The sequence below is a fragment of the Taudactylus pleione genome, unplaced genomic scaffold (genome assembly GCF_031769625.1).
Source record: "Taudactylus pleione unplaced genomic scaffold, aTauple2 ptg000442l, whole genome shotgun sequence".
NCBI lineage: Eukaryota > Metazoa > Chordata > Amphibia > Anura > Myobatrachidae > Taudactylus > Taudactylus pleione.
This window is the reverse complement of record NW_028284844.1, coordinates 125985-152994: the sequence shown is the minus strand read 5'-3', so window position 1 is coordinate 152994 and position 27010 is coordinate 125985. Positions and strand designations below refer to the sequence as shown.

The window sequence follows — 27010 nt, the reverse complement described above, 5'->3', positions numbered from 1 at the left end:
TATTTTAATAGTACAAACTGTGGAGTATACCAAAGTATGACAGGAGAGGCTCTGCCTCACCTGCCTCACCTGACCTCACGTCACCGCAGTAGGCTATAGCCCTAGGTATCCCAAATGCTAGTGTGCCGTAGCTCTGGGGATCCCAAGTGTCTTTGTGGCATAGCTCTGGGGACCCCAAGTTCCAGTGTGTCATAGCTCTTGGGGACCCCAAGTTCCAGTGTGTCATAGCTCTTGGGGCCCCAAGTTCCAGTGGACCAGCTCTTGGAGCCCCAAGTTCGTGTGCCATGGCTCTAGGAGGCCAAAGGAAACCGTTCACACTAGAATGTAAAACAGCTGTTACTTGGAGCCTCTACTACAAGGTCGTGTCCTTCCAGCTACTAACTAGACCATTCCTTCAGGTATTTTAATGTTACCAATGTCCCTTAAGTGGACCTTGTATGTTCTCTTTAGGCTGCATTATGTGACAAGTGACCCCATTCCCACCCACATAGGTGACCCCATTCCCACCCTGATTAAGGTTAGTGTGGACACTGGAAGAACTAACCTCTGGGGGCCATTCCCAATACAATTGCCAATGTGATATGTTCTTAAAAAGTATAACGTGTAAATTCTCCCAGAAGCACAAATGTGCATTACACAGACTGTAGTGCCTTTACTTGTCATTATGCCACCCTATTTTCATATGCCATAGTGCATACGGGTGAGGTAGCTGTGTTGTGTGGTGGCCCCTGGGAGACCGCCCTGGCTGCTGCCCTGTTGTTAATCCGGCTCTGCATAGATGTAACATTGTAGCTTATGTCCATTTAGATTGCAGGAGTTAAAGTCAAACTCACTTAAAAAAAACAACAACCCACTGATCTGAATTTCTGCCATTGCCCCGTGTGGCAGATTCACGTGGTCTGTTTACTTGTTCTCTGCTTTGTAAATCGGTTCATTTCATAACCAGATATCTTCATTCTCCAAAGTGACACTTCTAAAGTCACATTTATAATTGCCTTATTGTGCTATTGTGTCTTCTCTTTCATCTCCCTTTACCTACAGGTTTAGCGGGATTAGTACTGAACCCTGCTAATAGGTTTTTCTGTCTGCTCAAAATGTGTCTTTTGTTCAGTAAATCTGCAAAGTCTATCCCATCCCAGAATAATCTAATGCTCCTTACTATACAAACATTATGGCATTGTGTGTGTATGTATGTATGTATGTGTATGTGTGTATGTATGTGTATGTGTATATATATATATATATATATATACATATATATATATATTTCATATATATAGTGTGTGTTTGTGTATGTTTAATAGGTTTATGAGCTGTTCCCAGGCAGGGTATTGTATGGCAGGGAATGCACAGCCGTGTGTCTTCCAGTATTCTGTATCACAAGATCTATATGAATGTCATTGAAGCCTAATGTACACTTCTCTCTGTTTATCTAGCGTCTGTTTTGGAGAAGGCCGTACCTCAGAGTACTTTGTGCTGAGTGACTCTCTCCTCAGCGATGAACTTATCTTTGGTACATTTCAGCCTGACAACCACAGACAGCTGTGCAATGTCTTCTAATAACCTCTTCAGCCTCTCGGCTGGACTGCCGCAAACAGATATTACTTCTGTTACATAATGTCAAAAGCGAAGTCTTACACCATTTCTATCTCCAGTGCTAGTCAGTGTTACTGGATGCATTGATTATTTATTTTTATTTTTTTGTATTGTGAACCAGATTTAGTAACCTTTTTTTAGTGATCCTTGAATGATAAATGTAAAGTTATAACCCAGACTAAACCAATTCAATTAGGAGCGAGTTTGCGTTAGCAAGTTTGTATCATGAAACTCTCATACATCGCGGTAATGCGCGCACCCAAGAAATGGAAAATTCAGTTATAAATGACAATTTGCGCTACTTGCTGCGAGGTTACACAATTTTTTTTTTTTAATTTTTTTTTTTACACAAAAAGTGACCTGCGAGAAGTGCATGAAAAAGTGGTGAAACCATCCTGGACCCCAAAAAAGTGACAACTAAGATAGCAGGACCATATAGAAGGCTGTTAGTGACCACAAAGAAAGTGCTGGAGGTTCTTAAAAGGTGTCAAATTACTGATTTTTGCCATTTTTATGGTGGAAAAATGAAAACAAGTGTTTTTCATCAAATTAAAGTATTTGCAGCATATAATTTTCTAAAAATTTTGAAAAAAATGCTTTCTAGCTCCCATCTGCAAAGTCCTAAAACCCTTCTCCCATCAATACAATACCTCTGCATACCTGTCCCACATCATTTACACCTCTGCATACCTGTCCCACATCATTAAACCTCACCCTACCTGTCCCACATCATTTACACCTCCCCATACCTGTCCCGCATTATTTACACCTCACCCTACCTGTCCCCATCATTTACACCTCTCCCTACCCGTCCCCATCATTTACACCTCTCCCTACCCATCACGCTTCATTTACACCTCCCCATACCTGTCCCACATCATTAAACCTCACCCTACCTGTCCCACATCATTTGCACCTCCCCATACCTGTCCCGCATCATTTACACCTCCACATACCTGTCCCACATCATTTACACCTCACCATACCTGTCCCACATCAGTTACACCTCCACACACCTGTCCCACATCATTTACACCTCACCCTACCTGTCCCACATCATTTACACCTCCACATACCTGTCCCACATCATTTGCACCTCCACACACCTGTCCCCATCATTTACACCTCTCCCTACCTGTCCCACATCATTTACACCTCACCATACCTGTTCCACATCATTTACACCTCCACATACCTGTCCCACATCATTTACACCTCCACATACCTGTCCCACATCATTTACACCTCCACATACCTGTCCCACATCATTTACACCTTCACACACCTGTCCCCTTCATTTATACTTCACCCTACCTGTCCCACATCATTTACACCTCCACACACCTGTCCCCATCATTTACACCTCACCCTACCTGTCCCACATCATTTACACCTCACCATACCTGTCCCACATCATTTACACCTCCACATACCTGTCCCTCATCATTTACACCTCCACATACCTGCCCCACATCATTTACACCTCCGCCTACCTGTCCCACATCATTTACACCTCACCATACCTGTCCCACATCATTTACACCTCACCATACCTGTCCCACATCATTAACACCTCCACATACCTGTCCCACATCATTTATACCTCCACATACCTGTCCCACATCATTTACACCTCCACATACCTGTCCCACATCATTTACACCTCCACATACCTGTCCCACATCATTTACACCTCCACATACCTGTCCCACATCATTTACACCTCTACATACCTGTCCCACATCATTTACACCTCCACATACCTGTCCCACATCATTTACACCTCCACATACCTGCTCCACATCATTTACACCTCCACGTACCTGTCCCACATCATTTACACCTCCACGTACCTGTCCCACATCATTTACACCTCCACGTACCTGTCCCACATCATTTACACCTCCACGTACCTGTCCCACATCATTTACACCTCCACATACCTGTCCCACATCATTTACACCTCCGCCTACCTGTCCCACATAATTTACACCTCACCCTACCTGTCCCACATCATTTACACCTCCACATCATTTACACCTCCACGTACCTGTCCCACATCATTTACACCTCCACATACCTGTCCCACATCATTTACACCTCCACGTACCTGTCCCACATCATTTACATCCCCCACGTACCTGTCCCTCATCATTTACACCTCACCCTACCTGTCCCACATCATTTACACCTCACCCTACCTGTCCCACATCATTTACACCTCACCCTACCTGTCCCACATCATTTACACCTCTCCCTACCTGTCCCCCATCATTTACACCTCACCATACCATACGTGCACACAAAAAATGCAGATTTCCTAAGAAAAGGTAATGCGAGTTTGGAATTGAATTGCAAATGCAATTAATGGTTCATGTCTGTTGTGAGGACTTCTCGCATGACCTGACTCACACCTAAGTGGATTGATTCCCAAGGACTGTAAAGCTTTTTCAGATTTGGAATGGTTTCAAAATTCTCTCTAAATATTCATTCAGGTTGAGTCTCCGATATCCAAAATGCTTGGGACCAGGGGTATCTTGGATAACGGAATATTGCTTATTTTGGAATATTTGCATATCATAATGAAATATCTTGGGAATGGGACCCAGATATACACACAGAATGCATTTATGTGTTATATACACCTTATACACACAGCCTGCAGGTCATTTTATACAATATTTTCAATTAATTTTGTGGCTCAAACAAAGTTTGTGTACATACATAAAATCAGTTATGTGTCATATACACCTTATACACACAGCCTGAAGGTAATTTTATACAATATTTGTAATAATTTATGCATTAGACAAAGTTTGTGTACATTGAACCATCAAAAATCAAAGGTTTAATTATCTCAGTCATGCCAAAAAGAATCCGTATTTCTGAATATTTGGATATGGGAGACTCACCCTGTATTGGTGTTTTTTGCAGAGATCCTGCATTTTGAGGTTTTTGCAGAGATTCAGTGCAGCCTTTAAGCTACTCTTGTATCCGTTTGTTTCATTGGTTTGGAATAACTGTGCGTCTACAAGAGTCCTGCACAGCAGTCAGGTCTCACTTGGTTATGTCACTTGTTCTTTTTACTTAGACAGCACAGGGAAAACTTTATCCACAACTGCTGCAGGTTTATTGGTGTAGACGCCGCCATCAATGCAATAAAAATTTAAAATTATTGCTGAAAACATCGATACCCTTTTTAAATCCATTTTCCATTAATTATAAATTGCACAGGGGATTCACAGTCTCGCATGGATGGTGCGACTAGTGTGCCCGCGCCATAAACTTCAATGGGGGGGGGGGGGGAACGCCGACCACGCCTAGTCGTAGACCAATGAGAGCTGCAGTATGCACAATGCGGTAATGATGTAGATGGCTACATCTGTATATGTATACAGTACTGTGCAAAAGTTTTAGGCAGGTGTGGGAAAAACGCGGCAAAGTAAGAATGCTTTCAAAAATAGAAGTTAGTAGTTTATTTTTATCAATTAACAAAATGCAAAGTAAATGAACAGAAGAGAAATCTAAATCAAATAAACATTTGGTGTGACCACCCTTTGCCTCCAAAACAGCATCAATTCTCCTAGGTACACTTGCACACAGTTTTTGAAGGAACTCGGCAGGAAAGTTGTTCCAAACATCTTGCAGAACTAACCACAGATCTTCTGGGGATATAGGCTTGCTCAAATCCTTCTGTCTCTTCATGTAATCCCAGACAGACTCGATGATGTTGAGATCAGGGCTCTGTGGGGGCCATATCATCACTTCCAGGGCTCCTTGTTCTTCTTTTTCTAGCGATAGTTCTTAATGACATTGGATGAATGTTTGGGGTCGTTGTCCTGCTGCAGAATAAATGTGGAGCCAATCAGAGCCCTCCCATGATGGATAACTACTTGCCTGTATTTCTCAGCATTTTGACACCATTAATCCTGACCACATCCCCAACTCCATTTGCTGAAATGCAGCCACAAATTTGCAAGGAACCTCCACCGTGCGTCACTGTTGCCTGCAGACGCTCATTATTGTACCACTCTCCAGCCCTTCGGCGAACAAACTGCCTTCTGTTACAGCCAAATATTAACTCATCAGCCCAGAGCACCTGCTGCTGTTTTTCTGTACCTCAGTTCCTATGTTTTCGTGCATAGCTCGTCGAAGGTATGGATTTTTGACCGCAATTCTTCCATGAAGACCACTTCTGGCCAGAAGATGGGTGTACCTGGTTCCCACTGGTTTCTGCCAGCTCTGAGCTGATGGCACTGCTGGACATCTTCCAAGTTCAAAGGGAAGTAAGCATGATGTGTCTTTTCATCTGATGCACTAAGGGCCTGATTCAGACCTGGTCGCAAGCGCTGAGCGCTCGCAACCAGGTCGATGGTGGCCCAGAGCGCAGAGCCGGCTCCGTTGTGCGCATGTGCGAGACCCGGATAGCGACGGGCAAGCCGTCGCTCCGGGTCTCGTACCAAAGGGGGCGTGCTGTCGATGTTGAGTGACAGCACGCCCCCTTTGGTGGGCGGGCCGGGGGGGGTGGCTGCCCAGATGGAGGCGTTCCCATGTGAACGCCTCCGTTTGGGGCCAGCCCCACTGATATCACTAGTAATGTCAGTGGGAGAGATTTCGGCTCTGTTAGAGCCGAAATCTCTCTGGGGCTTGCGGCAACGAGACCCTACCACAAGGGTCTTGTTGCAAGCCCGATGGTCTTCCTGGCCGCTCGCTATAGCTGTGGGTGCAGCCAGGAGGCTGTTCTAAAAAAAAAAAAAAAAGACCGGCTCTGAATCAGGGCCTAAGCTTCCTTGACCGACCACTGCGTCGACGGTCCTCAACGTTGCCCGTTTCTTTTTGCTTCTTCAAAAGAGCTTGAACAGCACATCCTGAAACCCCAGTCTGCTTTGAAATCTTGCTTGGGAGAGACCTTGCTGATGCCGTATAACTACCTTGTGTCTTGTTGCTGTGCTCAGTCTTGCCATGGTGTATGACCTGAGACATGAAACGGTCTTCCACAATCTCACCTTTATAGCCGAGTTTGGCTGTTCCTCACCCAGTTTTAAGCCTCCTACGCAGCTGTTTCTGATTCAGTTAATAAATGTGTTTCAACCTATATACGAAAATGATGATCATTATCACCTGCTTGGTATGATTGGTTAATGACACACCTGACTATAATCCTACAAAATCCCTGACTAGTGATTTGATTTACATTTCTCTTCTGTCCATTCACTTTGCATTTTATTAATTGATGAAAATAAACTAGTAACACATCTATTTTTGAAAGAATTCTTACTTTGCAGCATTTTTTCCAACACCTGCCTAAAACTTCTGCACAGTACTGAATATATACATGTATTTGTGTGTATACATATATGTAATATATATATGTGTGTGTGTATGTATATATATATATATATATATATATATATACACAAAACTGTAAGAGAAACTGAAGCTTATTGTGTAACGCTCTGTATATGTGAAGGTTCGAGCTGCGATAACTCCTGGATGATATGTTAGAAGCCTGAGTCCCATTGTTTTCAGTGATCTATTGTTCGTACATTCTATCTGCACCATACTGTACGCATAACAGGAACAGGGAGGAAGGAAACGTGGAAATGAAAAGTTTAGTATCAGAGACTGATGTTGGGCAGCCAGATGTCCTCTCCCCCGATGGAAGTCTCAGACACTGCGGCCATTACTGAACAATGACTTGCCCTTCTGTTTGTTTTTACTGTCACTATTCCAGAGCTGTGTTATGCGGGAGGACGGGGCACATTAGCCCTTTGCTAAACTTTTTAAAATTCCTTTGGGTGCCAGGCATAGAAAAGAGGAATGCGAACGGTCCATGGAATGTAGATTGATTGCAATAATTACTTTGTGCACCATTCTCTCTCGCTCCTCTAATTCTGTAAGTCCCGTCTGGATTTCTGTGCTCGGATCGCATAAGACCCCCCTACCTTTTATCTGTGCCACCAGCACCAGTGGTCCCAGCTGAGAACCATGTTTTGTATACGCTACATTTATAGATATAGAACAGTTTTACAGTATATAAATGGACAACGCATCATCCCGCTGCCAAATGATTAGTGCGAATTTCCGGCTTCCCACCTCACGCTGCTTCCCGGGAATAGTTCCAATATACATTGGTGTAATATGGTAGGGATCTACATAATTATATGCAGTACATTTATCCAGAAGGGTGGGTTTGCTATGCACCTGCTCCGTCACAGCGAGATCACCGGTAAATCCACTTTCACTCCTTGGACATCATCAGGAGTCAAATACAATTCTATTAATGAAATCTGTATATTTAAAAAAAAAAAAAAAAAAATGGCTTCAAACCCCTTAAAAGTGACGCACGTCATCGAATTCTGTCAGCCAATCAGGTTTGTTTATTTTACCTCCCTCTATCCTGTGCATAGACCCATGCTTATATATTGTCATATAGAAGGGCAATCAATTTAAAGAAATAACCCTGGACAGTAGATTTTATTTATTACCAGTTATTTATATAGCGCACACCTTCCGCAGCGCTTTACAGAGAATATTTGGCCATTCACATCAGTCCCTGCCGCAGTGGAGTGTACAATCTATATTCCCTATCACATACACACTAGGGTTAATTTTTGTTGAGAGCCAATTAAGCTACCAGTATATTTTTGGAGTGTGGGACGAAACCAAAGTACCCGGAGGAAACCCAGGCAAGCACAGGGAGAATATACAAACTCCACACAGTTAGGGCCAAAGTGGGAATCGAACCCAGGACCTCAGCGCTTTGAGGCAGTAATGCTCACCATTACACTGTCTGTGCTGTAGATGAAGCAGTTCCCCTTTAAGGACCTGCTCCGCAATGGCTAACCTGCACCAGTGAGATAAAAGTACAGATATATATGCATTAACATGTTTTCAAGTTGCTTTATTTTCTGCTTTCTTGATTTTATTATTATTATTCCCCTTGTAAAAATATTCATTATTATTTTTTTCTTTCTCCTCCAGTTCTTGCAGACAACCTGAAATCCAACCCTGGCATTAAATGGCAGTATTTTAGCTCCGAGGAAGGAATTTTTACAGTATTTCCAGCACACAAGTTCAGATGCAAGGGGAGCTATGAGCACCGCAGCAGGTAGGTAACCGTGTGATCTGCCCGTAGGATCGGTGGTGAATCTGTCATTGTCACCAGTGTGAATCTCCTGGTCTGTCCTGGCATTACCGCAAAACGTCTGCGTTTCTTGTAATGCCAGTTTCCTGTTCTTGTCAGACCAAGGTGAACCCCCAACTATTATCCCTATCATGTTGGGTAGTCTTCCGTTCTACCATTTAATGAGTCGGTCCCTTGTAGCCCGTTACCATCTTAGGTCTAGATAGTGGTTATTAAGTAACGCATGACAGAATGATTTATTTGATATTGATATGTGTTTTGGACCAGGGCAAGGCAACCTGTGGCACCAGCTGCTGTGGAACTACACATCCCAGCATGCCCTCCCTTAGCTTTAGCACGCCCTAACAGTAAAACTCTGGCAGGGCATGCTGGGGGGTGTAGTTTCACAGTAGCTGGAGTGCCACAGGTTGCCTACCCCTGATCTAGACCAACCTGTAGTCAGGGCTTAAAGAGACCACTGTGGGACAAATGGTAAGGAAATATGATTAACGTGTTGGGTATGGGTTGTCGACAGTTGGCATCCCGGAGGTCAAAATCTCGATGCCAGGATCCCGACAGGGTTAACATAACGACACTTGTTGGTCGGTATTCTAACCCTCTTTCTCTCCCTACCCTAATCCTAACCCTCCCTTCCTGGTGCCTAATCCTAATCCCCCCCCATAGTGCCTGAACCTAACCACCCTCCCCCCACCCTAAACCTAACCCTCCCCCCTTAGTGCCTAACCCTAACCCTCCCGATACTTACCTTTGGGATGCCGCGATGGTCTGTATTCTGCAACGATGCCGATGCCAGTATTTAGACCGTCGGCATCACGTCAGCCGGGATGCTGACTACATCCCTGATTAACATTTGCCTCTGTTAGGCCGGGATGTACTAACTCTTCGGTGTACATCCCGCCAGTCACCGCAAAATGACTAATCGCATATGTGCTAACATATGCGATTAGTATCGCAAAGGACAGCTCTTGCGATAAGAGCTGCCCTTTGTGATGCAGCCGACGCCGGGTGAGGGGGTCTCGTGGGACTCCGCCCCCTCCTAGCGTCGGGAACTTCCTGCTGGTGACCTGTGCAGGAGGCCCCAGACTCCTCCTCCTACTCCCCCCTGCATCCAGAAGATGATTAGGAGAAGGAGGCGGAGGACCCTGGAATAGCACGGGACGGCAACCAGGAGACTAAGGTGAGTGGGGGCCAGTGCTGGGCGGCGACGAAGCATCGGGTGCGGGATGAGGTAAGAAGCCCATAGGCTCCTATAGGGTAACGCCAGGTTTTTACCCTCCGCACCGATAATAGGGCGGCCGGGACTTAGTACATACGAAAATGCGGCAAAACCCCCCGAAAACTGGGTTTTTCCCGCATTTTTCCTTTAGTACATCCCGGCCTTATATTTCTAGCTTCTTATGCTAGGATGTGAATGGAAGGCTAAGGGATTTTTTCTGTTTGTTTTCCTCAATAAAAAAAAGTATTTAATCCTTTTCATTAGGGCATAATTATTATTTCCTCTTCATAAAGTATACAGCAGTATAAAACCTCATGACTGGGAGATATTTTTAAAAGATATTTTAAAATATTTGTCACTGTGGTTAGCGTGCTGTATCCCCAACCGGTGCAGAATCTTTAACGGTAGTTACTGGAAAGTTTGGTCGCTTCCTTAAAGCTCTTCTCAGGCGTCATAAAACAGAGCGCCACCTGCCTCCTGCAAAGCGGTACTGCATTAAGGTTTAAAATGTCTGACCGCGTGTTTTCTATGTGATGCCACTTAGAGTGTAGCTGTCCTCTACGCATGTCAGAGGCAGCCATTTTGTACCCTGGGCCAGTTCTCACAAGAATGCAGATTATCCTTTCACTGGGGACTAATGACAATGCCGAGGCGTGAGGCACTTTGTGCCTCTGACATGTTAATAATCCCTACTGAATTGTTAGGCAGGATATTGGCCCACCTCCGATTTAGGGGTTGGTGCATCAAGCAGTGAAGAAGTGGCCTAGTGATGAAGTTACTCATAGCAACCAATCAGCTTCTACCTATCATTTTATAGAATGTACTTGATAAATGCTACCTCAATGCTGATTGGCTGCTATGGGCAACTTCTCTACTCTTTTCACTGCATAAAACATTAACCCCACTGTCTGTTGTGTAAGCGACCCGTGTTTTTGTACAATTTTCCAGATCTATTTTTCTCTTTTTGTTTTATTGCACATTACATTTCTGGTCCCTTCTCAAATGCTAGAATGAGCCCCCATGCCACCATGTTAGAGAGCCTGCTAGAGGCTGGAGCCTTATTGAGGCTGGACTACAGTTTACGCAATGGGCGTTGGAGCCGCAGATCGTTAATTTGCCGTCTCTCCGCTCCTCCGAAACTCTCAGCGATGGCGAATTCCCAGCACATTGTCCGAGAGTCTTATAGAGCAGTCATTGAAATTGTTTGGCACAAACAGGTCCCCCTGGACGCAAGTGGCCAAACATACTTGATGAAGATGTCTTACTGCTGTTCCCCGTTAGAACGCAATCCGCTGGCTCTCTACATACCGGGAGGTGCGGCTGGCAGCGATTCAGGAGTAAATGAAGTCCGTATCCTGTTCCTCTCACTCGTCCTCCTTCCTCACTGGATTATGTGTCCAAGAAGGGGTTTTTCTGACAAGTTTCCAAATTTCAGCTGTCAGAATGAGCGGAGAGTAAAGGCTCCAGGGCTGCTGGCTCACATCAAGGTCATTCACAGTAGGAGATAAGGGCTTTCTTTGTCTGCATGGGAGTTTCTGCACTTGGGATGTTTGTGTGGTGTTTGCATAATGACTGAGCTGGTTTTCTTGCCTCTCAGGCGAGAGGTTCCTCTTTAGAGTGAGAGACTGGCATTTAGGGGCCTCTTGTGCTGGTTTCCAGCGCCCGCAGGATATATTCTCGTTACAAACGGGTGGTGCCCATCTTGAGTGATGGCCAAACTCTAAGCCGTTTTCACTCTTTACGCCGAGATGATGGTCATAGACATTTACGATGCTGAAGTAGATTTATGTTCCCCAGAATTATCTTTAAAGGGCCACTAAGCCCCACCACGGTTGGGTATGCAGGTCAACAGTGATGATGCTGTCCGTCACTATGTTGACCTTACTTTGTCTGCGCCAGGAACCCCCGACACACGTGAAATGCTACTTACAGTATTTCACCTGTTTGAGTGTTCTAACTTTAAACATGTTGGTAAGCGGTATATTTAAAGTTACATCATCCACAAGGGTAAAATGCGCCGGGGTCGTGATCCCGCCGTATAGTGAAGTCGATATATTGATCATCGTCGCTATTGACCTCCTGACCGCATACAGCCTCAGCATTGACATTTTCAGCTTTGCACAGTGTAGATCAATTAAATGAAATGTTCAGTGTAACCTTGACAATCCGCTGCATCTATGTCACAAGTTGTTCCCTCCGCTACATTGTAGACAGTTGGTGCTCTTATCTGACACAGGTCAGGAAGCTGAGACTGCAGTCATTCGAGCTGCTGTGACATCACTGCGAGTGCTAAAGGGGTTATGTCTCGTTCTTAAATATGCCTATGTTACAAAACTATCCTGTCCCACTGTGGGCTGCCAGGTCCTACTGCTGCCAGGACTATTACTTATAGGAAGAAGTGAGGACCTGGCAACTCAGGACACACATTTGTAGTGCTGGAATATTTGATGAGACATTACACATAAATGATCATACCTGCACATATGACATAAACGATCATACCTGCACATATGACATAAATGATCATACCTGCACATATGACGTAAATGATCATACGGTACCTGCACATATGACATAAATGATCATACCTGCACATATGACATAAATGATCATACCTGCACATATGACATAAATGATCATACCTGCACATATGACATAAATGATCATACCTGCACATATGAAAGAAATGATCATACCTGCACATATGACATAAATGATCATACCTGCACATATGACATAAATGATCATACTGCACATGTTTTTGACTGTATTTTTACATTTAGTTTGTACCGATTTTTTTTTAGTTATCGTTAGTTTCTATCTCCTGTGAGAGGCAGAATATTGAACAGATATTCATCTTTATTTTATTAGACCCATCTATGTGTCCACGGTAAGACCACAGTCAAAGCATATTGTTGTCATCTTGGACCATGGGGCATCGATCACGGAGACACAGTTGCAGATCGCCAAAGACGCTGCGCAGGTTTTCCTGAACTCCATCGATGAACACGATAAGGTGAGGATTCCTCCAATGTCTTCCTCCTCGCTCCTCTCCCGTTCTGGTTTTTCATTGCCGGCAATGTTCTTTTTTTTTTCTTACATTTTAACAGAGTTGTCTACTCTTGAATAACCCCTCCTTTAGTATAAGTGCCCCCTACATAAACAGGAGTTACGGGGAACCAAGTGCGATTGCCCGCGGTCCATAGCTCTTCCGTAGAGCTGGATTGTAGTGATGGGCAGACTGAGCTATGTTGGGTGATTGTGGGCGACTAGCTGAACGTGGGGCGTATGCTTAAGACCAAAATGGTCAGCCACTGTCCCGTATTGTTGCAGTGTCCAACAGACTCTTTTGCTTAAGGTTTTTGTACTAAAAGAGGTTAGAAGTAACAACCTACTTTCTATTGTACCATTATTCCCTTCTCACCTCTCCTTCTGATTTTCTCAGACATTTTGGGCTTGTGTTTTAGAATTTGTTTACAGCTCTCTGGGGATGTTCCGGAGGTCTCGGTCGATAAAGCCCTTGTTTGAGCAGCATTGTGCTCGCTAGAATATTTCCAGAGAAGTGCAATCAATATATAAACAGCCTAAAGCAACTCTACACCCAGGAAATTCTGGGAGAATATAGGATGCGGGAGAGGGGACTGAAGTTTTTAATGAGCCAACTTGAAGAATGTCTGAAACACTCCCCACAATACGTATCGTGTAAAAGGACAGTTAGGTTAAATTGCCTACGTTCTGGGAAGAATAATGAAGGGGCTATCACAGATGCTTCCCTCATTTAATCTGGGTAGTGCACAGTCTTTTAAAGTCACTAATGTGGTTTTGTGTAAAGATGACCAGTTACTTACCGCAGGACTTTTCCAACCCGCCACGTCTTCCGATTTCTGCCCTTGTATGTAAAGGGGCAATTATATTCAATACAATAAACGCCTGGTTTTGTATTGAATGTAGCTGCCTCTTTAAATCCAGTGGCTGAAGGCGCGTCGGTTTTGAAAAGTGCTTTCTAGTAAATTTAGCGTTTTGGTCATTACTTTTAAATATGCATCCGCCAATCATTAAAAAAAAAAAAAAGGATTTCCCGCATGTATTGTTCGACCGTGTCTCTACAAGAATCTTGCACATCAAGCTCACTCGGGCCCTCATTCAGAGGCGGTCGCAAGAAGCGATCGCTCTCTCTGAATGAGGGCTGCTATATCCTTTTTTTTAGTGCGGCCTCCTGGTCGCTAGCTAAGCTGTGGGTTACCACCCACAGCTTAGCGACCGACCAGGTTGATGGTCGCGATGGTGAACACCATCGGGGCTTGCGACGAGACCCTAAGGTTGGGTCTCGGCAACCACAAGCCCCAGGGAGCTTCCTGCTCTGATCGAGCAGGAAGCTCCCCAGTGACATCACTGCTGATGTCAGTGCGGCCGCCCACAAGACGGCAGGCGTTCCTTAAGGAACGCCTATGTTTGTAAAACCACCCCCCGGCCCGCCTACAAAACGGGGCGAGCTGTCGATCAACATCGACAGCCGCCCCTTTTGTAGAGAGCTCCGGAGTGAGAGAGTTTCTCTCTCGCTCCGGGGCTTGCGCAAGCGCAGTGCGGTCGCTGCGCGTGCGCAGGGCTAACCATCGACCCGGTTGCGAGCGCATCGGCGCTTGCGACCGGGTCTGAATGAGACCCTCGGTTTCCTGCTCCATTCGTTCAGTGAGCATAGCATGACCTGATCCATTGGTAGCCCTTACTGGATAATTAATGAGCACATCGCTACTTATTTCACATCACAGTGAACAGTTAGCCCTATAGGCATAAACGAGCTGGGTGTGGGGAGGATTTATTACAATTTTACTTTTAGATACAGACTTAAGCTGGCCACACATCTAAAGATTATCTGTCCAACCATCCAACTAGTTGATTGGTTGGAAATAAAATCTGGTAAGGTATGAAAGCAAATGACAATCAACAATTTGCTCCCAAAAGCCGGAAAATGGACAAAAACTGTTGTTTGAACAAATAGTTTAGATCAAACATTTAACAAACTTATCGGACCGACCATTTTCATCTGTTTTCTGGCGTTTAGGAGCAAATTGCTGATCATCAGTTACTCCCATACGTTACCAGATTTACATTCCAACCAATCATCTAGTTGGCTGGTTGGACAAATAATCTTTAGATGTGTGGCCAGCTTTCGGCAAAATGTTGTCTTGGTGGGGGAGATTTATCACAGCTTGGAGAGAGATAAAGTTCCAACCAATCAGCTTCAAACTGTCGTTTTTCAAACACAGCCTGTAAAGTGATTGGTCGTTACCTTATCGCTGTCAACTTTATCTCTCTCCAAGCTCTGATTAATCTACTCATCCTTTACTAAAGAGCTAGAACCTTCCTAAAAGCAAATAAGTTTCTGCAATCAATGACTGTGTCGTGTTTCCGATAAAAATATGAGAAATGACAAAATTGTGCAGAATTTGCCCACATTTAATTCTTATTCTGCACAGCGTCTTCAGAGAACTTTGCACGACTGCTTGACCCTTGTTCGTTAACTTTATAATGAGCAGAAGAGTATCTGGCGCACGCTGAATAACGGACGCTAATGAGCTGATGGGATAACGTGCAGAACCGTCTTCCGTGAGATAGAAGATGTGTTTTACTAATTTTGGGAGCAGGGCCCAACAGAGTACTTGCTACATACGTAGCAAAGAGAAATATTTAGTGATGATTTCACTGTTTGGCAGCGGACCGTCGTACATCTGCGCTCCAAGTGAGATCTAGAAATAACACAGCCCGTCTCCAAGAATATTCCTCTGGACATTGGGTGTGAAATGCAATAACCGTGTATTAGACAAATGTTTTTACAATGTTAGGCTGCAAGACATACGAGGATCTTTTTTATGTCTCCTCCAGATTTCAGTCCTGGCTGTAGCCGATGCGGTCAGGACCTGCACCTTGGACCAGTGCTACAAGATGTTCCTGTCCCCGGCCACCGGCGAGACCAAGCGCGAGATGGGCAGTTTCGTGGCCGGTATGAAATCTTCGGATAGTCCCACCCAGCACGCCCTGGGCTTCCAGAAAGCCTTTCAGCTGATCAGAAATACTAACAACGGCACAAGGGTTCAGCCAAGTAAGAGTTACGATTATTCTGGTTTCATTTTTTTTTTTTGGGGGGGGGGGGGTTTCCGTCTTAAATGAACAAATGTTGACTAAAATAGAAATGGTCAGTTTTATCATACCGCAAAAGTGTAATTGTCGCCTCCATGTTATAGACACTGCTGTATTGTCCTCCAGTTCAGGACCAGTTGTGGTTTAAATCAAGGGACATGGTTCTGTCTTATATGTGGCACATGTGTGAGTCTGACGCCTCTTATCTAGAGATGTGCGCTGACCCCCGTGTTTTAGATCTAGATTTATCTTCGTGGTTTGGTTTTGCAAAACCACCCTCAAGTACGCTTTGGTTTTGATTTTGGATCTGGATGTAAAAAAAAAAAATGATAAAAACTTTTTCAAAAACAGCTAAAATCATGTAATTTTTGCTATCCAAAACCTGAAATTCGGACTTAATATCCGAATTCCGAATCGCTGGAAGGTCAGAACCGCGACTGATTTATCCGGATCTCTTCAGGAGATTAGAATCCCGACTCGGATCTGTCTCGATTCACCGAATTCGGGTGGATTCGGATCTCTGGAGAAGTGAACCGCAAATCTCTACTGAACATGGAACAATGGGCCTGGAAATGTGATTCTCCTCTCAGGTCACAAGATGCGTCCCATTAAATGTATAGGGTGAGACCGGACTTTTACCAACTCTGGTGCAAGTTGCATTTTTTTGCAGCGTGGAAAAGCCCATAAATGCTTCTATGCAAAGATCTAGGGCCCTGTCACCCTTTTATTTAATTTAAGTCATTTTGCGCCATAATACGAAATCTTAATAGCAACTCCCATGCATTTTGCCCCGCTCTGCTCCTCCTGCGCCTTTTGCCCCGCTGAGCGCCTTTGTCCTGCTCTCAGCGCCTCACCTCATGTCGCACAGGACCCTCAACTTTTTGTGACAGGCGCATTTTATATACTGTTGCAAGAAAAAAAAAAGATATTTAATTTTTTAGGTCCTTTTACACTGCCAGTAACACAGGGAATATTTTCTGCTAATACCGGTGATGAGATTATATTACTAATTTCATACCATCTATAATACAGCTGTTGGCATTTTTAGCTTTGTTTAAAAGTTTTGCAGACCGAAATATACGGACATAATAAAACCTGGTCTTTCATTTTGTGCCAGCTCGTGTTCACCATTTACCTTCAGCACAAAACACGTCATTAATTGGCTTCTTTTGTAGTTCATAAACTTGTCAGTTTCTGCAAACAGAGAAAAGATTAATTTCACTGCGGGAGGACTTTCTCCGGGGAGGTCGGCCCTGTTTCATGCACTCACTGCAGCTCCTTACATGAGGCAACGTGTTTTCATTTAGCGGCCTGATAATGAGATTGCAGCTCTTTGACTAGTGACTCTGATTCTTAGAGGCGCGTCGTGAGTTTGCTGTTAGCAGTGTCATATCGGCATTTTTTTTTTTATAGCGGTCAACTCCATAAGAATCGCATCTGGAAGTTTCTGCAAATACATTCATTAAGCGTCCATTAAATGTTATTGGAGGGTGTTACACCAGCAGTATTCCTGTAGCGATTTCTAGCAAAAGCTACCAACAATGATTTAGTTCAGACCATGCAGATCTATTGAAATAGTTGACATCTGACAGGCATTCAACATGGCCGAAACTGAACTCATTGTCTTCCCTCCATCTAGAGTCTCCTCCCCTCCCGAACTCTCTATCACTGTCGCCAACACCACTATCTTCTCTGTTCTCCAACTCCGCCACCTGGGAGTTACTCCTGGCTCCTCCTTCTCAACCGCTCCCCCTCCCCCTTCCACATTCAATCTCTCGCCCAATCCTGTCGTTTACAGCTCCGCAACATTGCTCGCATCAGACCCTTCCTCTCCCAGGTGGCCACCAAAACCATTGTCCACTCGCTGATCATCTCTCTCCTCGGCTACTGCAACCTTCTCCTCAATGGCCTCCCCCTGCTCCCATCTGGCTCCTCTCCAATCTGTACTCAGGGCTACAGCTAGACTTAGCTTCCTGTTCCACCGCTCCACATCTGCCTCCCCTCTCTGTGGCTCCTCTTCCCCTACAGAATACCCTTCAAACTCCTCAACATCACGTACAAGGCCCTCTCCAACTCCAGTGCTCCCTACAAATCCAGTTTCACCTCCAAACACACTCGCCCCCAACCTCTCCGTTCGCACAATGACCGCCACCTCTCCTCCCCTCTGGTTGCCATATCTCACTTCACAATCCAAGATTTCTCCCGTGCTGCCCCCAGCGTTGCAGTGCTAATTGTTACTTGTCTACTGTATTGTACTGTTCTCTGTACTGTATTTACCCTGTACTATTTTATTGTTTTGCCCTTTGTACGATGCTGCGGACCACTTGTGGCGGTAATGTAATTTTTTTTTTCATTGTCTCATTATAAATAGTCTTTTACTATGATTTAGAAAGAAAGGAAAAAAATTATTTATATATATGTATAGTTATGTTTTTGAGAGACCCCGCTGTGTTCTGTCGCGGTACCTGTGAGAACGGATGTGAGCGCGGAGGCCCTATTGTTCTTTTGAGAATCTATTTTTCAGTATCCTGCCAGGTCCTGGTACATTACACACAGCCTGAACGCAGCAACTTTCATTTCCATTTTCAACTGTTTTCACTTAAGGAAAAATCCATTTTTGGCAGAGGCCAGTGACAGTATATAAACCCTTGTAGTAATTAATGGTTTTTTTTGTATAAACATAGTGTCTCTTCCAGTCTTATTTTACCTCATAAACTCATCAACTCTGTCACCGTTTCCAGTGTGTTAATTCCAGCTCTTATATTGGTGTTAAAATTGCTTCATCCTTATTGTTTTTCCTGGAATCAGAAATGATAGTAAATGCAGACACCAGTACAGTGTGCTGTTTAATTGTCCATTAAAATGTGCATTAAATAATACTTTCCCTGTATTAACGCATGCATTAAGCGTTTACAAATGCCGATATATAGTTTACAACATTTTATAATTGTGCCGATTGGGCATCTGTTAGGTGTTTGTTTATTCCTAACAAAAATTGCTGGGACTTCATGATCATAATCTTTTTGATCGGTGATATGAATTAAGAAAATAAATGAGTGATGTAAGTAGAGCATTTGACAGGATGATCTCCATCACCAAGGTGCTATCTCTGCCAGTGTGCTCTAAAGTGTACCTGTTGCCTAGATACAATGGAGGCAGCCATTTTGTTAGCTACACTTTTTACTTATCAATTCACAAAAGACTAGTGACACAACATCAATGTCAATGGTCACTAGTGAATGGATGAGCTGCGTGCTCATGAACATTGGTTCAGCCTACAAAATGGCTGCTTGTACTGAACGCAGATAACAAGGACACTTGAAAGACAATTCCAGATTTCCGTTCCGTGGTCCATTGATAGATATTGGGCATAATGCAGAGTTGGAAGTAAATTGGGCCTACATTACTTCAAAAGAAGCGTGAATGGAAAAAATAAATGCGTATACACACATGTATGCAGCGTTGTACGCAATTTGGAGCATCTGGCTTACTACTAGACATCGTCGTTAGTATGGACTTGCGCCTGCTCAATACTAGGTGCCAAAGGTACGGCTCCAGACAGTTTTTCTGTTACGTCCAGCTCTGCGTGGCCGCAGTTTCGTGAATACATCCTCCCTGAGCTTTGCCTACCGAGAACACCTGGTCATACCACAATTCTCCCTATTATTTCTCAAGTAGATGCAATCGAAATGTGTCGGGCTCTGCATTGCTCGCATACCTGTATTTGTGTATTATGTTGTTTTTTTTTTTTTTTTAATGAATGAACATCTTTTTGAGTCCTGTAAGCAGTTTGCGGAAATCTAGTTTATACCACGATCAGATCTGACTTCTAATAACCCTTTGTCCTTTGTGTCTCTCTCAGATACAGACATGGTGATCATCTATCTGTCTGCTGGAATAACTTCAAGGGATTCCTCAGAAGAAGATAAAAAATCGACGCTGAGGGCCATCAGCGAGGAAAACGGTCAGCTGAACAATTCGGTCATGATCCTCACATACGCCGTCATGAACGGTAAATCTGCTCAGCTTTAACTAGTACTGGCAGGGCTCTGTAACTAATTGGTTAAAGCAAGGGTGGGCAGTAAGCGGTCCTCCATCTGCTGTTGAACTACACATCCCAGCATGCCCTGCAACCACTTTAGCATGGCCAAATAGAAAAACTATGGCAGGGCATGCTGGAATGTGTAGTCCTACAACACCTGGGGGGCTTTTATTGCCCACCCTTGAGTTAAAAGAGTTTTTTTCGCCATACATTTATTTTTAAGGAATTAATGTACTGGGGTAGTTATTTTTATTGATATATCTATCATAACTTAACCTTCAGTCTCCTATATGTTGATGAATGATGATGTGTCTATTAGATGAAGGGGAAAGGGGCTTATTTGCATGTTGTGATGAGCTTAAATAATCATGGAACGGTTCAGAATGTCTGAGTAGATAACCTGAGTGAGCGAGTCTCCTGAAGAGCGAGGCTTGACCTGTTTAGTGTCCTCTTCCCCCATTTAGAGGGAGTAACCGGCTTGAAAGAGTTGGCGTTCCTTCGCGACCTCGCAGAGCAGAATGCGGCCAAGTACGGCGTGTCGGACCGGAGCGGACTGCCCGTCACCAAGGGGAGCATGATGGTCCTAAATCAGCTCAGCAACCTGGAGACCACGGTCGGGAGGTTCTACACCAATCTCCCCAATCGAATGATCGACGAAGCCGTGTTCAGTCTTCCGTACTCGGACGAGATGGGCGACGGTAAGAGCGGAGAAATACTGTATGTTTAATTGTGTAGAATCAGCCGTCTGTTAGCGGGAAGGAGCCCGTAATTTCCTATTAGTAAATCACTAGCTTAGTTTCTATTTCCGTACTGCTTTATATTTTCCCCGCCAATTACTAAACAGCCGTTATTTGTCCCCTTTGTCTTAGGTCTGATTATGACGGTCACCAAACCATGTTATTTCGGAAACTTGCTCCTGGGAATCGTGGGGGTAGACGTCAATCTTGCTTATATCCTGGAGGATGTTACCTATTACCAGGACTCGCTGGCTTCATACACATTCCTCATCGATAACAAAGGTAACATTGTAATAAGCAGGGCAGTGCATACCATTTGTGTAAGGCATAGTTCTTCTCCTGCCTCTTACGTGTATTACGTCTGCATGTAACAATACACAAAGTTCTGGAGAGAATAGCGCGGCCTATTCGGAGCTCGTTTTGCAGTTCCCAGCGTTGGCTTTGAGACAGATAAATATGCATCTAACAGAAACAATTCTCTTCTCAAGATCAAATATCAGTGGGACCGACCTGCAGGGTCAACAACTTCGTAATTGTTATGCCAAGATCCTTGGCACGTTACACGTGATTTTACAACCTTGGCACAGAGTGTTAGTAGTTACATGGGAATATGCGTTGTTTGTGCTCATGGAATTCTGGGACCGGTTTTTTACGATTGTAAATCTCTGTTTGTTTTTCTTCGTATAAATAAACCTGTTACTACCAATTGAAAACGTCCTGCCTAGATGAAATCACCCGTCGTCATTAATCTAAGCAGTATGTTATATTTCAGCAGGGAGACATCTAAGCAGTAGGTTGTTGCCTGCAGGTTTTTTCTCTGTGTGTTTTATAATTGTTGATTTTTAAGAATATTTACTCACGTCTTTAACTTCCACATTTACTTGACTCAGACGTTTCTCTAAAATCCTTCAGAAGTATCTTTTTATTGGCTGAAGCGTCTGAATAATAAAAGATCTGTTTTCAGTATCAATTGGGGAGTTGTTGGTGTTTTGGAACTTAAATGCCACAAGACTACACCCGTTTGCAGACACACACACACGTATGTACGTGTATTTACTAAAGTGCGGGTTTTTGGAAGTGGATATGTTGTCCATAGCAACCAATCAGATTCTGCTTCACATTTATCTAAAACTTTCTAGAAAATAATAGCTAGAACCTGATTGCTATGGGCAACATCTCCACTTCTGAAAGCTTGCACTTTAGTAAATATACGTGTGTATGTATGGTATGCAATCGGGAAGCCGGCTGACATTATACCGACAGCCGGCTTCCCCACTGTCATATCCCGGCGAGGGTGAAATGACCGGCGTCTAGATGTGGACGCCGCTCATTTTAACGACGCCGGGAGACCGGCTCCCGGCATCCCGATCGAAGTGATGCCGGGCGCTGCTGCGGACAGCCACGGGGGGAGGGTTAGGTTTAGGGCTCCCGGGGGGGACTTGGGGTTAGGCACCCCCCCGGAGGTTAGTGTTAGGCTAGGGGGAGGGAGCGTTAGGGTTAGGTACCCCTGGGGGGGGACTTAGGGTTAGGCACCTCCCCGGGGAACTTAGGTTTAGGCAGCAGGGAAGGGGGGGTTAGGTTTAGGCACTTAGAGGGGAGATTAGGGTTAGGCACTGGGGGGAAGGTTAGGGTTAGGCACCCCTAAGGAGGGTTAGGGTTAGGGGGGTTAGGTTAGGTTTGTTCATACTTGCCTGGGGACGATCGGTATTTTCAGCCGTGTTGGCCTGCCGCTGTCAGGATTTGAACCGCCGGACTTGTGTCCGGTGGTAATTCGTTTGTATTCTGTATATATATATATATATATATATATATATATAATACAATACGAGACTAGATTGCATTAAAGGTAGAGTGCTGTACTAATAGTACATGGGGGCCAATGTTGGAGTTCTTTGTCCTTCCTGTAACAGCCCTTCTGGATCGTTCACCTTTTGTTTGGCGATCTTGTACAATAGAGGAGGTTGCCTGGAGCGCTGTAATCCTCTCGGTTGCGTCTCACCTGGGCATTGCATAGCACTTATGTAGATTATTAGCAGTCAGATACCGGTATTATTGTTCCTCTTGCTATAGCACTTGGTGTTCATTCTCCTCCTCCCCTGCCAGGTTACACACTGATGCACCCCTCCCTCACCAGACCCTACCTGCTGGTGGAGCCTCCGCTGCACACGGACATCACACACTATGAGAACATACCCAAGTTTGCGTTGGTTCGGCAGAATATTCTCAGGTAAGAGATGTGATACGAGGACAAGACTACATCCTGATTGATGAGGTTGTTGAATGAATGTAATACCGCTTGGATATGGCAGGAACTCCGATTACCTATAATCCACAGCATTAAGATATCGAGGTCCCATAATCTGTCAGATTATTAACAAATTCTGCAGAGGCAGCAATAAAATCCAAACACGACAGTGGGTGATGGAATCAAGGTTCCGCCGCAGTGAAATTGGAGTTACCAGCATAAAGGCTCATACGCACTTAACGCTATGCTCCATGAGCGTGTTATCCCTTGAACTGTCGGGAAACGACATTGAGCGTACACACTGAACGATATCGTTAACGATATAGTTCAGTGACCTCACCCTGCCACATCCCCCCGTACTTGCAAAGCCTGACGATATCGTCCGATTGTCCTGCAAGTTCAGGCGGTGAAAGACATCGCTAACTATCCGCCAGATCGCGCATCGTTAACGATATTGTGCATACACACTGGGCGATCTTGAACGATAACGATATCGTCCAATTTATCGTCTAGTGTGTATGAGCCTTAAGAGCTCGTTTTCAGATCCTGCATGAACTAATCAGCCCGACAAATGAGACCTTGGATACGATCGATTTGAAATAATTCTTTGTGATTTGTACTTACACAAATGGCTCCTCTTGTTCTTCCTTCTTACTGTGTCACAGAATCTCACACGTCCCGGGTCTCTTATGATGGCCGTGGGGTGAGAAATTCTCTGTGTGTCCCTGTCTTTTAGAGAGTGAGTGTAAAGTCAATAACACTCCGGGATGGAGACTTCAAAGACCCAACAGGACCCTCATCTAGTTCCCAATATAGCCCTGTTCTAGGCTTTTATCTGGTGTGAACTGTACAAAAAAAACCTGTAAAAACGTATTTTAATGCAGCGCTGAACGTATACGCACTTGTCGGTTATAAGCCGCCTGCGCGACCATGAGCGTAACGCTGCTGAAGAAAGGCATGAACTGCTGTAATTGCATAATGTATGCAGGGATAACACAGGTACCTAAATGTACTTACATGTGTATTCTCTGTAGCTGAGGTAGGAAAACCTCACCCGGCGGCTTTACAGAAAATACTATAGAACCTGCAGCGTAAACTGATTGATTAAAGATGGCGTCAAATTAATCTCCTAGCCGCTCAACATATAGGATGTAACAAATTGCTTACTCGTCTCCGCTGAAATATTATCAGGGGTCTTAAATTATATATACAACTGATTTTATTTAAAACAAACAAAAAAAAAGTCATAGGCCCTCATTCAGAGCCGGACGCTGTGAGCAGAGCGCACGCTCTGCATGAGGGCCGGGCTCCTTTTTCATGGAGCGTCCTCCTGGACGCTCGTATAGCTGTGGGTCACCACCCACAGGCTATACGAGCGTGCATTTTGATGGCCGCGATGGTCGTGACCATCGCAACCATCGAAATTGCGAGCCGGAGCCTGCGGTTGAGGTTTTCAACCGCAAGCTCCGGAGTGATTTTGGCTCTATCAGAGCCAAAATCACTCCCACTGACATCACTAGTGATGTCAGTGGGCCGGCTTCTGACGGGAGGCGTTCCCGTGGGAACGCCCCCGTCAGGGAGGCACGCCCACCAAAGGGGGCGTGCTGTCAATCAACATTGACAGCACGCCCCCTTTGATCGGACACAACGAGCGAAGGAAAGTCCTTCGCTCGTCGTGTCTGGCGCATGCGCACGACGGAGCTCCCTCCGTCGTGCGCATGCTCAGTGCAGACCATCGACCCACTTGCGAGCGTACAGCCGCTCGCGAGTGGGTCTGAATCAGGCCCATAGTTTCCATACATTGACAGAAATCGAAACATTTGGCGGCTGCCTTTGTTATGTGGCTGAAATTAAGTGTTTCCCTGTTATTAGACTGTTCTTTTTTTGTTGTTTTTTATTTTACCTTAAAGACCAGACGTGTGCTGTGCATAGGACCATAGAAGTGGCGATGTTGCCCATAGCAACCAATCAGATTGTGCTTATCATTTATCTAGCACCTTCTATAAGATAATGGGGGGGGATGCCTGACGCATCGAATTCGGCACTCTTGGCATGCATGGCGGTGTTAATTACGCCGGTATGCATGAAGGGAAACGTAGGGGTCTGAACGGATCCCTCCCAGTGGGGCGGCTGCGATTAGAAGCCTATGGGGTAGATGTATTATAGAGGCACTTAACGTGCCGCTATAATGCTTCCTGCTTCGCCTCTTTACCGAGGCGAAGCAGGAAGCACTACCGATAAGATGTATAAACCTCTCATCGGCCGGAGCAGGGGAGCGATAACTCCCCCTCCGGCGCTACCCGCTAGAGACGGCAGCACATCGCTCTGTCTCAGTCCCGGCCCGCTGTCCCTGCTGTGGGGATAGGGCAGCGCCAGGCTGTAGCTGTCGATAGCGACAGCGGGCTGAACGGTCTGGCGATCTGACTGTTCATACATGGCCCAGGCTATCGACGCTGCTATCTTGTAGATAGCAGCGCCGATAATGACAGAGCGCATAGCGCCTCTGTCATTTACCGCCCAACCTCCCGATCATACATCCGGGAGAAGCGGTATCAGCGCACATAACGTGCGCTGATACCGCTTCAGGGCTTCTTACATCTCCCCCTATAAGCGTTGCCCACCACATCAAAGCACCGGAATGTATCGCATTCCGGGGCTTGATGCAAATGAGGAACGCGGTCGGTGTTTGACCGCATTTCTGATGATAGTGCATCCCGCCCATTAGCTAGAATCTGATTAGTTGCTATGGGCAACTTCTCCATTTCTAAAAACCCGCACTTTAATAAATAGGTCCCTCAGAATTCGGTATCCAGCGGGATCTGCGGTGGCACCAGTCAGTTGTTCCAGTGCACCTACAGCTACAATACCCGCTGGTGTTGAAATTATGCTTTCAATTAAGTTTTGACATGGTTTAATGTTATGTACCTGTAAATGGATTACAAAATAAAAATCAATGGATGACATAAGGCTGGCCCCTATATATGGCGCTACGTAACCCTTGTGGCGCCATATAAATCAAAGAAAATAATATTTGCGACTTTAGGTGCAGTAAACCTGCATCGCATCGTTGCGCATTATACTGAGTGCTGTGTGCGTTTCTGCGTCAGCATTCATCTCAGCGGTACCGCATTGTAAATGTAATGAGATGCCGTTAAGATGCTCCTGCATATGCGCTTGTTTAAGCTTAATAAACACCAGTGTAAACGCATATTCACATACGCACATATACACATACGCATAGTGTACAGAAACGCAGTGCATTTTATATACATATATATACAGCCGCAGTGCTAGCTTCAGTCTGTATGTACCCTAATGTGATTCCTAGCCGTCCTAAGCTGTCTGATGGAGCTTGTTGGGTCTCTGTACTAGATGGGTTCCTTTGCACTGCGAGATGGAGCTTGTTGGGTCTCTGTACCGGATGGGTTCCTTTGCACTGCGGGATGGAGCTTGTTGGGTCTCTGTACTGGATGGGTTCCTTTGCACTGCGAGATGGAGCTTGTTGGGTCTCTGTACTGGATGGGTCCCTTTGCACTGCGGGATGGAGCTTGTTGGGTCTCTCCACTGGATGGGTCCCTTTGCACTGCGGGATGGAGCTTGTTGGGTCTACGTACCGGATGAGTTCCTTTGCACAGCGGGATGGAGCTTGTTGGGTCTCTGTACTGGATGGGTTCCTTTGCACTGCGAGATGCAGCTTGTTGGGTCTCTGTACCGGATGGGTTCCTTTGCACTGTGGGATGGAGGTTGTTGGGTCTCTGTACTGGGCAGGTTCCTTTGCACTGCGGGATGGAGCTTGTTGGGTCTCTGCACTGGACGGGTTCCTTTGCAGTGCAGGATGGAGCTTGTTGGGTCTCTGTACCGGATGAGTTCCTTTGCACTGCGGGATGGA

The 27010-nt window shown here is 45.1% G+C and overlaps 1 protein-coding gene across 2 annotated transcripts in view; it reads left to right on the top strand.

The window, feature by feature from the left end:
- Positions 1–27010, top strand: part of CACHD1 (cache domain containing 1) — a 150175-nt gene that overhangs the window by 96155 nt on the left and 27010 nt on the right. For both annotated transcript variants that reach the window (XM_088447835.1, XM_088447836.1), the window contains 7 exons: positions 8581–8707; positions 12831–12975; positions 15843–16059; positions 19960–20109; positions 20604–20837; positions 21009–21158; positions 22980–23103. In XM_088447835.1, the coding sequence (XP_088303961.1) occupies positions 8581–8707; positions 12831–12975; positions 15843–16059; positions 19960–20109; positions 20604–20837; positions 21009–21158; positions 22980–23103 (1147 nt within the window). The remainder of the gene's footprint in view (positions 1–8580; positions 8708–12830; positions 12976–15842; positions 16060–19959; positions 20110–20603; positions 20838–21008; positions 21159–22979; positions 23104–27010) is intronic.